Source organism: Mobula hypostoma, chromosome 2 (genome assembly GCF_963921235.1).
Source record: "Mobula hypostoma chromosome 2, sMobHyp1.1, whole genome shotgun sequence".
Lineage (NCBI taxonomy): Eukaryota > Metazoa > Chordata > Chondrichthyes > Myliobatiformes > Myliobatidae > Mobula > Mobula hypostoma.
The window spans coordinates 95,355,014-95,367,907 of NC_086098.1; the positions used below are offsets into that span (position 1 = coordinate 95,355,014).

The 12,894-nt window shown below is 40.3% G+C and overlaps 1 protein-coding gene across 12 annotated transcripts in view; it reads left to right on the plus strand.

Moving 5' to 3' along the window:
* Positions 1-12,894, plus strand: part of adgrb3 (adhesion G protein-coupled receptor B3) — an 835,097-nt gene that overhangs the window by 480,710 nt on the left and 341,493 nt on the right. For all 12 annotated transcript variants that reach the window (XM_063040268.1, XM_063040273.1, XM_063040274.1 and 9 more), the window contains 2 exons: positions 7,341-7,487; positions 11,130-11,205. In XM_063040268.1, coding sequence (XP_062896338.1) covers positions 7,341-7,487; positions 11,130-11,205 — 223 coding nt within the window. The remainder of the gene's footprint in view (positions 1-7,340; positions 7,488-11,129; positions 11,206-12,894) is intronic.

Consider the following 12,894-nt stretch of genomic DNA (forward strand, 5'->3'; position numbering starts at 1 on the left):
AAACTTGGAATATTACCCATGCTACATCAAAATTTAAAAGTACTGATATCAATTGTCACTTGGGTTTTTCAGCAGATTGAAAATTTGCTTTTGTTCAAAGAGAAATTGTATGGATCTGTAAAAGACAGGTCACATCAAATAAGTATGGTTGAATCTTGGAGGAGATAATTGAAGAAACTCACAAGAGAATATTAGTTAGCATTCATGAAATTGATTGACCTAGATAGGAAATTGGTTGAGGAGTAATAGACAAAGCATCGGGATAATCAAAAGTACTGAAAATAGCAGTATATCACACAATCGTGTCACACAAAGACCTAGATTGGTGCCATGCCCTTTCATGGAGTCTGTAAATGACACAGGTGATGGGAATTTACAAAAAGAGAGATGATAAAATAGAAAGCAAGAAAGATAAGTTGCTAAATAGTACTGATGGAAGTTTTAAATTGTAGTAGTATTCACTTATTATGCAAATGACAGTAACTGGCATACAAATTTCAATGCAGGAAAATGTGGAACCATGCATTTTTGTGTAAAAAGGCAGATCTTTGCTGGATTGTAAAATACCAGAGAAAGTGAAGGCCCAAATTTTCTTGGATACACAGATGGATGAATCAGAAAATACTCAAACTCAACAGATGGCTGTTAACAGACAAAGTAGCATTTTTAGCAAGTGGGGAGGAGGGAATAGAAAGTTAAGATGATAGTTAAACAAAGACAAGATGAGGTTCTAGAGGAGCATAAATGCCTGCATGGACTGAGTATGCTTTGAAAACTTCATTTACTTTTGGTGTCATTATATTTCACCGATCATTAACTCTTCATATGGTGGTTTGCTTCTCTTGAAGCTGGATGTGGTTTGGTTGCAGACATTTTGGGCTCCTGTATGAGATTTCCAAAAAGACATGTTTCTTAGCACTAAATTCAGAAACGGCAAAGTTATTCCCAGCTCAGTAACCCACACAAACATCTGGATGGATGTATAAATTGGAAGAGCAATCCCAGTGACAAGTAAAACCACAACCTGACATAATCAAACTCTCAAAATCAGACCTCATTTGGCAGACTCATTGATATGTTCTGCCTCACAAGCCGGACAGACCCACCAGAGGGGGTAGCACTGTATTATGCAGACAGAAAGGAGAAACTCTGAGAGTCCACATCAACCCCATGGCATCAGGTCAAAAATGGACAAGGATTGATTGGGGTTGTGATTGGCACCACTGTATTACCTTCATTCTCCTCTTTGTTGAACAAGTCTTGGAACAGACACTGAAAGTAGCAAAGCCACAGAAAATACTCCAGATGGAAAATTTCAAAGTCCATTGCCAAAGATGTCTGAAGAACAGCTGCCAGACTGGGGCTGCAGCAAGCTCTACATAGACACACTGCATCAACAATTCAGGAAACATCTGGTAACATGCTGACGTTATTAAAATAGTGCCAATGAATCTATTATCAGTTATATCTACTGCCTCTACTGCTGGAATCAATCTGCTTTATCCAGAAAGACACTCTGGTGACTCAACTAAATCTCCTTCAGAGTCAGAGGGCTAGAAACTGCTTGATTTGATGCATTTATAACAGCCATAGGACAAGCACTAAACTGTCCAATGAACCACGCACTCGAGTATGCTGCAGAAAGAACAACCTGTGAAACGTTAAAAGAGAAGTAAGAAGTAGGGCCTTGACCCCAGGCTTGAAATAAGTCTGAAGGCCAACTACATTATGGAAGTGCCAATTCCCTGCAGCTGACACAGCTCTGGAAGCTACACCAGATAATGAGTAATGCACATGAAATGCTGAGGAAACTCAGCAAGCCAGGCAAAAATCTGTGGAAAGGAATAAATAGTCAACATTTCAGGCTGAGACCCTTCATCGGGACAAGAAAGGAAGAAGGAAGAAGCTAGAATAAGAAGGTGGGGGAGGGAAAGCAGTACAAAATAGAAGATGATTTGTGAGGCCAGGTGAGGGAGTAGGTAGGAATTGGAGGATGGGGGATGATGACAGAAGCCAGGAAATAATAGGTGGGAAAGGTAAAGGACCGAATAAGTAGGGAATCTGATTGGAGAGTACAGTGGACGATGAGAGTAAGGGAAGGAGGAGAGATACCGGGGGAAAAGATAGACAGATAAGGAGAAGAGAAAAGGTAAGAAGAGAATGGATGAAGAGAAAAGGAGGAAGGGGAAAATTACCAGAAGTTAGAGAAAACTGGATTATTCTTGTTTACAAAATATAAAATCCTATTATGAATTTGGAAGAAATGGAATGGAAAAGATAATTGGTAATTAATGTTTGAACCTTCCCCAATCTCCTCCTATCAGCCCAATAATTCCTACCCACCTTCCAGTTCTCTTCCCTGCTTCCAGGACCTATATGAATAAACCTTAAAGCAAATGCATTTTTACTACAAGGTAGCAGTCTGGACTCGCAACTTGCCACTCCCATTCAAATGAGCTTCAGGTGTTAATATTAGGGCCGTTTCAGGCCTATGTGTTCCAGGATAGTGATCATGCAGTGTGTTCCTTCTCTCTCACCAACAAACACAAGCCCACTCCTGGGCAATTGGCTTCATCTACTTTCAAAGTGGGTCTTCGTTTTATATGGGTTTCACTGAATCAACCTAGCCAAGAGATGTTCTTGTGTCTTTCGGGATCATATTCTTCCAGAGTTACAAAGACAATCCCTACTGTATTACTCAGGATCAAAATCAGGTTTATTATCACTGACAATTCTCATGAAATTTGTTGTTCCGTGGCAGCAGTACAGTGCAAGATATAAAAATTATTATGACTTACAATTAAAAGAGTGCAAAAGAGGAATAGTGAGGTTGCGTTCATGAGCTCATGGACCATTCAGAAATATGTTGGCAGAGAGGAAGAAGCTGTCACTGAAATGTTGCATTTCAGGATCCTGTACCTCCTTCCTGGTGGTAGTCATGAGAAGAGAGCATGTCTTAGATGGTGAGGGTCCTTCATGATGGATGCCACGTTCTTAAGGAAACACGTGTTGAAGATGCCCTCGATGGTGGGGAGGCCTGTGACTGTGATGGAGCTGCCTCAGTCTACCACCCTTTGCATCCTCTCTCAATACCCCACATTTGAGCCTCCATACCAGGCTGTGGTAAAACCTGTCAAAGTCCTCTCTTCAGTACATGTGTAGAAATTTGGTGAAATGCCAAATCTCTTCAAATTCCCAATGAGGTATAGCCACTGGTGTACCTTCTTCCTGATTGCACCAGCATGTTGGTTTCAGAATAGATCTTTTGAGCTGTTGATGTCCAGGAACTTGAAGCTCCTGACCATCTCCATTGCTGAACCCTCGACGGGGATCAGTGTGTGTTCTCCTGATTTCCTTTCCTTTTTTTGAAATTTATTTTTTATTGAAGTTCATCATGAAACAAACATTTCCATAAGATGTATTTCAGATACTGTACATATATATCATATAGTCATATTTGTCACAAATTTCCACATAATATTTATCTGAGGTATACACTTATAGAAAGGAGAGGAAAGAAAGAACAATCAAAAGAAGAAAACTATGTACAAAATAGGAAGTGATTTTTTTTTACAACATATTCATTGACTTGTGAGAATAAAATCAGGCCTATGAGGTGTTATGTAGTTAAACCATTTTTCCCAGTATGAATCAAATTGTTCCAACTTATGATTAACAGATGCTGTTATCTTCTCCATTTTGTAAATTTCCATCCATACATTTAAAGTTGGGCTCTCCTGTGATGACCATTTCCTGGTAAGGTTCTTTTTTCCAGCCACCAGCAGTATATTCATTAAATATTTATCTCTTTTCAACCATTCTTGAGGTATATACCCAAAATATATGGTCTTACTTTCTAAGGGTATTTCACATTAAAAGATGTCTTGTAGAGCATTATGTATCCCACTCCAATAGTCCTTGATAATGGGGCATTCCCAGAAAATATGATACAAGTGTCCCCCGCTTTTCAAACGTTCGCTTTATGAAACCTCACTGTTACAAAAGACCTACATTAGTACCCTGTTTTTGCTTTCAGAAGGTGTTTTCACTGTTACGAAAAACAGCGCGCGATAATAGGCAGCACGCGCCCCGAGCAGCCGCTCTTGCCCGGATTCAGAACGGCATTCTCGCCGGCATTGCTTAAACACGTGCCTAAGAGCAACCGTTTGCAAGCTGAATTCTAAGGTATCAGAAAAGCCTGAAAGAGCTCGTAAGGGTGTTGCACTTAGTGTAAAACTAGACATAATTAAGCGTTTTGATCGTGGTGAACGAAGTAAGGACTACCAGTGCTTGTGTGAGATTTTCTGCCGATGGCACTTGCGCAAGATTTTCACTACGGAGAACAGTGCAGCAATGGTTGTGGAAAGGTATTTCTACTTTATATAGGCTGTGTATTTATCATATCATTCCCACTTTTACTATATGTTACTGTTATTTTAGGTTTTATGTGTTATTTGGCATGATTTGGTAGGTTATTTTTGGGTCTGCGAACGCTCACAAAATTTTCCCATATAAATAAATGGTAATCGCTTCTTCGCTTTACGACATTCCGGCTTACGAACCATTTCATAGGAACGCTCTACCTTCGGATGGCGGGGGTAACCTGTAATGGTTTGCATTTTGATTTCCACAATTTCTCCAGCAAACAGGGAGGTTACTATCATAATGGGATTTCTGAGAATGTGTAATAAAATATCTTATCAAATTTTTCTATCCAAACTCCCTCCATTTCTGTGAACTGGTACACTTCTATTGATACCTCCATATTATTGTCCATTCTTCCTCAGATATTATTATCCCTCCTTCCTTCTCCCATTTTGTTTTAATGTATGAAGTCGAATGTGTTTTAAGATTTGACAAACTCTTATACACGTTTGATTCTTCTACCGTTGTCTGAATTATACGCTTTTCTAAATAGCTCTATCAAACATGTACTTGCCTTGGTTACATTTTTAACTGTCCTATTAACATGCTGTCACATCTGTAAATACCGATAAAAGTCTTGTTTTTCTAATAAGTATTTCTCTTTGAGCATTTCAAAACTGAACAGTGGCCCTTCTTCCTGATTTCCTTTTCATGAAGGCCGCAATCAATACTTTGGTCTTGCTGAAGTTGTGTGCAAGGTTGCTGTTGCAACACCACTCACCCAACATTCTTTCGGGACCCCTCACCCACCTTCCCTCTCACCTGCCGGCTGGTGTTCCTACCCCTCCTTATTCTGGCTCCTGCCCCTTTCCCTTCCAAGGTTTCAACCCAAAACACCGACTGTTTATTCTACTCCACGGATGTTGCCTGACTTGTTGAGTTTCTCCAGCTTTTTGTGTGCATTGCTCAAAATTTTCATCATCTGCAGAATCTTTTGTGTTTATGATCAGTGTCAGATACCTCATGAAGCATGATGCTGTCATTGGGAAGGAGGTACAGGAGCCTTAGTTCCCGTACCACCAGGTTCAGAAACAATTATTACCCTTCAAACATCAGGCTTCTCAACCGGTGTTCATAACTTCATTTGTCTCAACTCCAAACTGATTCCACAACTTGTGGACTCATTTTTAAGGACTTTACAATTCGTGTTCTCAGTATTGTTATTTATTAACTTATTTATTGCTATTATCTTTTTCATTGTAGTTTGGACATTTCATGTTCTTTTGCACGTTGATTAGTTGTCAGCCTTTGTAGTTTTTAATTGATTCCATTGTGTTTCTTTGTTCTACTGTAAATGCCTGTAAGAAAATGAAGCCTAATTATGCTCCTATGTCTAGGTGACATATATACACTTGATAAAAAGTTTACTTTGAACTTTCAATATAGCAACAAGTGGTATCTTTGGCAGAATAAAAGTAGTTCACAAAAAAGATATAAATGATCAAAAGCTTGCTCAAGGAGATAGGTTTTACATAACACATTAAAAAAACAGCAAGAAGAGCTTGTGGAGACTATTTCAAACTTAAGTGACAGAATCAAAATCTAAGGGTCAGTGTCTCAGCATAAGGAGTCAGCCATTTCATGGAGACATTCCTTTTGAAGTCTTTTTCTCAGAAGCCCGTGCATGTTCAGTTCTTGGACTTGGATGATTTTTGGATACAAATGAGATCAAGGTAGCTGAGAATCAAGCAGAAAACTAAAGAAAAGTTGAGCCTTGATTTGAACAGCAGAGGAGGTTCAGTGGCTGGTGTGGCCTTCTCCTCCTGTTCCCCTTCACCTTCCTTTATTTCATGGTCCCCTCTCAGATTCCACCTTCTTCAGCCCTTTGCGTCTTATACCTATCATCATCCAGCTTCTCACAGTATTCCCATTTTCCCCCTCCCCATCTACCTAACTTCCCTCTCTCACCTGAATTCACCTATCATCTATGGGCTTGTGCACCTCTCGCTTCCCTCACGCCTTTTTACTCTGGTTTGTGCCCTTTCTCTTTCCTATCCAGATGAAGGGTCTCAGCCCAAAATATTGACTGTCCATTTCCCACCATAGATTAGATTATTAGATTATTCGATTATGAGGACACTCAGTCCCTGTTTATTGTCATTTAGAAATGCATGCATTAAAAAGTGATACAATGTTCCTCCAGAAAGATATCACAGAAACACAGGACAAAATAACATATAGTTACAACAGTGCAAAGCAATACCGTAATTTTTTAAAGAGCAGACCATGGGCACAGTAAAAAAAAGTCTCAAGTCCCGATAGCCCCATCATCTCACGCAGACGGTAGAAGGGAGAAACTCTCCCTGCCATGAACCTCCAGGTGCCACAAACTTGACGATGCATTGGAAGCACCTGTCTGTAGCCGACTCTGAGTCCATCCGAAAACTTCGAGCCTCTGACCAGCCCTCCGAAACCGAGCACCGAGCCCCATCTCTGCCGAGCACTTCGACCCCGCCCCGGCTGTCAAGCAACAAGCAAAGCTGAGGACTCGGGGCCTTTCCCTCCGGAGATTCTGGATCACACAGTAGCAGTGGCAGCGAAGCAGGCATTTCGGAAGTTTCACCAGATGTTCCTCTGTGCTCTCACATCCTTCTCCATCAAATCAGGATTGTACACGGTACCCTACTTGACAGATAACAGATATCACCGGAGTGGCCGCTGCGAGCTACTCCAAGGTACTGGCTGACCTGCTGAATTCCTTCAGCATTTTGTGCGTGTTACCCCAAAAGATACAAGTAATTTATCCTTGCAGATTCAATCCTATACCTGTACCTAATCAAGTCACTGCATTGGAGTGGTTATTGAATAACAAGCTCAAGCATTCAAACAAAATTTTAAAAAACTACACTCAGTTTTGAGGTTGCAAGTTTAATGAACAATTTTCTCCAAATCAATTATTTGTGATTCTCTTTCAGTGGCCAGTATTCACAAGCTGCCTGCAGCATCCGTCCTGACTGATATCAACTTCCCAATGAAAGGAAGAAAGGGAATGGTCGACTGGGCAAGGAACTCCGAAGACAAAATTATAATTCCAAAAAACATATTTGTACCCTCATCACCAGGTGAGGTTGGCATTTCTGGTACTGTTCTTCGCACATATAATTTAGCAATGTACCCAATAAGTAGAGGTGATAAAACAACATACATTGAAGAGGGAAAATGGTTTTCCACTGTTCTTAATGTCATTGTCTCCACAGTATGCACCTTTGTTCCATAATTTTTGTAACTCTTAAGAAAGGCATCCTTCAGCACAAAGTCAATCTCCTATTAATGTTCAAAGTTCAAAGTAATATTTAACAAATCTGAGAAAATGAAGCATAGAACATAATAGCATGGTTTAGGTCCTTCATGCCATGATGCTGTGCCAAAATTTTAACCTACTCCAAGATCAATCTGAAGTTTCCTATCAGCATAGCCTACCATTTCTCTTATATCTACTTAAGAGTCTCCTTAATCTCCCTAATGTAAATGCCTCTACCACCACCACTGGCAGTGCTTTCAATGCATCCACCACTCCCTCATGTGAAAAAATACCTCTGACGTCTCCCTATACTTTACTCCAATCACTTTAAAATTACGCCCTAGCCATTTCCACTCTGAGAAAAGGGAGCTGGCTGACCACTCTATCAATGTTCCTTATCTTGTACACCTCTTATCATCTCACTTCTCATCTTCCTAAGTTCCTTCACTCCAATGAGAAACCTATCCTCATAAAACAACGCAAACACGAGGAAATCTGCAGATGCTGGAATCCTATCCATGGCCTCTTCTACTGTCAAGATGAAGCCACACTCAGGTTGGAGGAACAACACCTTATATTCCATCTGCGTAGCCTCCAACCTGATGGTATGAACATAGACTTCTCTAACTTCCGTTAATGCCCCTCCTCCCATTCTCACAAGATCACAAGACAAAGGAGCAGAAGTAGGCCATTCGGCCCATCGAGTCTGCTCCACAGCTCCCCCATGAGCTAAACTATTCACCCATCTAGTTCCAATTTCCGGCTTTTTCCCCATATCCCTTGATACTCTGACTAATTAGATACCTGTCAATCTCCTCCTTAAACACCCTCAATGATCAGGCCTCCACAACTGTATGTGGCAACAAATTCCACAAATCCACGACCCTCTGGCTAAAAAAATTTCTCCTCATCTCTGTTTTAACTGGGTACCCTCTAATTTTAAGACTATGGCCTCTTGTCCTGGACTCACCCACCAAGGGAAACAACCTTTCCACATCTACTCTGTCCAACCCTTTCAACATTCGAAACATTTCTATGAGATCCCCTCTCATTCTTCTATACTCTAATGAATACAATCCAAGAGCCAACAATCGCTCCTCATATGTTAGCCCCTGCACTCCAGGAATCATCCTGGTAAATCTTCTCTGAACTCTCTCCAACATCGGTGCATCCTTTCTAAGATAGGGGGCCCACAACTGCACACAGTATTCCAAATGAGGTCTCACTAATGCCCCATAGAGCCTTGTCAACACCTCCTTATTCTTATACACTATTCCTCTTGAAATGAATGCCAACATAGCATTCGCTTTCTTCACCACCGATCCAACTTGGTGGTTAACCTTTAGGGTATCCTGCACGAGGACCCCCAAGTCCCTTAGCACTTTCAATTTTTGAATTTTCTTCCCATCTAAATAATAATCTGCCGGATTATTTCTTCTTCCAAAATGTACAATCGTACATTTGTCAACGTTCTATCTCATCTGCCATTTCTTTGCCCACTCTCCCAAACTGCCTAAGTCTCTCTGCAACTTTTCCGCTTCTTCAACATTTCCTGCTCCTCCACCTATCTTGGTGTCATCCGCAAATTTAGCCACCAAACCATTTAATCCATAATCCAAATCATCGATACGCATGGTAAAATGAAGCGGCCCCAACACCGACCCTTGCGGAACACGACTCGTAACCGGCAATCAATCAGAATAGGATCCCTTTATTCCCACCCTTTGCTTTCTGCCTATCAGCCAATGCTCCACCCATTTCAATATCTTTCCTATAATTCCATGGGCTCTCATCTTATTAAGCAGCCTCATATGCGGCACCTTATCGAAGGCCTTTTGAAAATTCAAATACACAACATCCACAGCCTCTCCCTTGTCAATCTTATTCGAGATTACCTCAAAAAATTCCAATAGGTTGGTGAGGCAGGATCTTCCCTTCATGAAACCATGCTGGCTTCGGCCTATTTTGTCATGCACTTCGAGCTATTTCATAACCTCGTCCTTGAGGATTGACTCCAATATCTTTCCAACTACCGATGTCAGACTAATAGGTCTGTAATTTTCTTTTTGCTGCCTCTTTCCTTTCTTAAATAGCGGAACTACATTTGTGACCTTCCAGTCCTTCAGAACCATGCCAAAGTCTATTGATTCCTGGAAGATCATTTCCAATGCTTCCACAATCTCCAAAGCTACCTCCTTCAGAACCCTTTGGTGCACCTCACCCGGACCGGGAGACTTATCTATTCTTAGTCCACATAGCTTCCCAAGCACTTTCTCTCTAGTAATCTTGACTGTACCTAATTCTATTCCCTGATACCTCTGGCTATCAGGTATATTGCTCATGTCTTCCACTGTGAAGACTGATGCAAAATACTCATTCAATTCCTCCACCATCTCTTTGTTATCCATTATAATTTCTTCAGCATCATTTTCAATCGGTCCCGTATCTACCCTTGTCACTCTTTTACTCTTCATATATTTAAAAAAACTCTTCGTATCCTTTTTTATGTTAATCGCCAACTTCCTTTCATAATTCATCTTTTCTTTCCTAATAACTTTCTTAGTTTCCTTCTGTAAGTTTTTAAAAGTCTTCCAGTCCTCATTTTCTCACCCCATCCCTTATCTATTTATTTAATTACTTATTTTACCTTTTTTTCTCTCTCTCTCTCTCTTTCTTTCTTCTCTCTCTGTCCCTCTCACAATTAACTTCTTGCCTCCTCTCCATCTTCCTCTGGCGCTCCCTTCCCCCTTTCTTTCTCCCTAGTCCTCCTGTCCCATGATCCTCTCCCTTCTCTAGCCTTGTATCACTTTTGCCAATGAACTTTCCAGCTCTTGGCTCCATCCCTCCCCCTCCTGTCTTCTCCTATCATTTCGGATCTCCCCCGCCCCCTCCCACTTTCAAATCTCTTACTATCTCTTCTTTCAGTTAGTCCTGACGAAGGGTCTCAGCCTGAAACGTCGACTGTGCTTCTTCCTATGGATACTGCCTGGCCTGCTGCATTCCACCAGCATTTTGTGTGTGTTGCTCATAAAACAAACTCTAATTAAGGCAGCATTCTGGTAAATTTCCTCTCCACCCTCTCTGAAGCTTCCACATCCTTCCTATAATGAGGCGACCAGGACTGAACACAATACTCCAAGTGTGTTCTAACCAGAGATTTATAGAGCTACATTACCTTGTGGCTCTTGAACTTAATCTCCCAACTAATGAAGGCCTTCTTAACTACCCTGTCATCTTACATAGCAACTTTGAGAGAGACCTAATGATGTGGAGCCTGATCCTGATGCAATTTCTGAAAATATATTCTAAATCAAGTTAGATGAACAGATCCAGGACAAAATTCATAAGGGCAATGGAGATGTGGTAGGAGAGTGGGATCTTTTGGACAAGTCATTGAAAAAGCATATTAATCTGAATGGTATAATTGTATATTGAATAATCCTATAATCTCTTTATTTTTCAGATTTGGATGAATCTTCTGTTTTTGTTCTTGGCACGATATTTTACAAAAATTTGGGACTTATTTTGCCCTCCCCAAGGTAAGGCACAGACTTTCCTTGTTTACCAGTCTTGTTGGCATTGTTTATGCAAGTTCCCTTAATAGGTTTTCCCTATTTGTGCTGACTTGCTTTGAAAATCAGAGAATCAACAAAAGAAGGTATCTGAAATTTTACTTAAGTGATTTCTCTTTCACTGTGAATCTTAGGCCACTAACCGCAAAATCATTGACCACTAATTCAAATAATCTACTTGTGCAAATATTTTTCACAGATGTTATGAATTTCAATATAAATACAGGTCTATTCTTTTGCACTGTGACTTATTTAATTTATGGTGGCCTTTTAATGACACTCTATCTTTTGCTGTAATGTTTTCTTCATGATTTATCTCATGTTGAAGGTTCACATCAACACTTCTTCGAAGGACTTAACAAAATATTCCTTTAACAAGCAGCCGGACAAGTAGAACATTGCTCTAAAATATCAAATGTAGAAACAGGCAATGCTGACATTGCTACATACATAGAAAAGATGGAGGTGGAACAGGGTGTATGATTCAATTCAGTCTACTGTTCAGCAAACAAAGTAAACTTAAACTCAGAAGTGGTGCTTCTTTAAACAACGATGGAAACAGAAATTTGACCATTAAAAGCAGGATGATATAGACCATAAGATGCAATGCGTGTAGGATAGCTGCATCTGAATTTCAGGTGCATTATAGTCATTAACAGCATTAACAGTCTGTCATCAGTTATTAACAGCAGTGTAGTCACAAAAGTGGATAGGCAGGGAAATTATTTTGCTATCTCCACTTTGCCTAGCCATAGAATGTTCTTGTAAGGTCATATAGAAATGAGATACAAACTGTTCTTACTAGCTGTGGATTAAAGATTAAATTATAGATTAAAACTGTGGTTAGAAAACCAGAGTCATGATTACATCGAATATGATGTAGAGGAGATTTGCAAAGATGTTGCCATGATGCTGCGACCTGCAACAACTCAGGCATCATCTGTGAAGGGAGAAACAGACTTAACATTTCAGTTTCAAGGTTCTTCATCAGAGATCTTGGAGTTCAAGTCCGTGGCTCCCTGAAACTGGAGCTACAACTCTGCCATTTATAATATATATGCATATGCACTCAGTGGTCGCTTTATTAGGCAATTAATAAAGTGGCCATTGAGTGTATGTTCATGATATTCTACTGCTGTAGCCCATCCACTTCAAGGTTCAACATATTGCTCATTCAGTGATGCTTCTCGACTCACCACTGTTGTAATGAATGGATACTGTCGCTTTCCTGTCAGCTTGAACCAGTCTGACCGTTCTTCTCTGATCTGTCTCATTAACAAGGGACTCATTGGATTTTTTTTTGTTTTTCGCACTATTTTCTGTAAACTCTAAGAGACTTGTCCATGAAAATCCCAGGAGATGAGCGATTTCTGAGATACTGAAACCAACACATCTACCACCAACAACCATTCCATGGTCAAAGTCACTTAGATCACATTTCTTCCATATTCTGATGTTTGATCTGAACAACAACTGAACCTCTTGACCATGTCTGCATGCATTTAAGCATTGAGTTGCTGACACATGATTGGCTGATTAGGTACTTTTTTTAACAAACAGGTGCACCTAATACAGTTGCTACTGATTGTATATGACTTGGATGAAAAAGTGCATGGGTTGGTCAGCAAGTATGCTGGCCATTAGTTCCTACAAAGT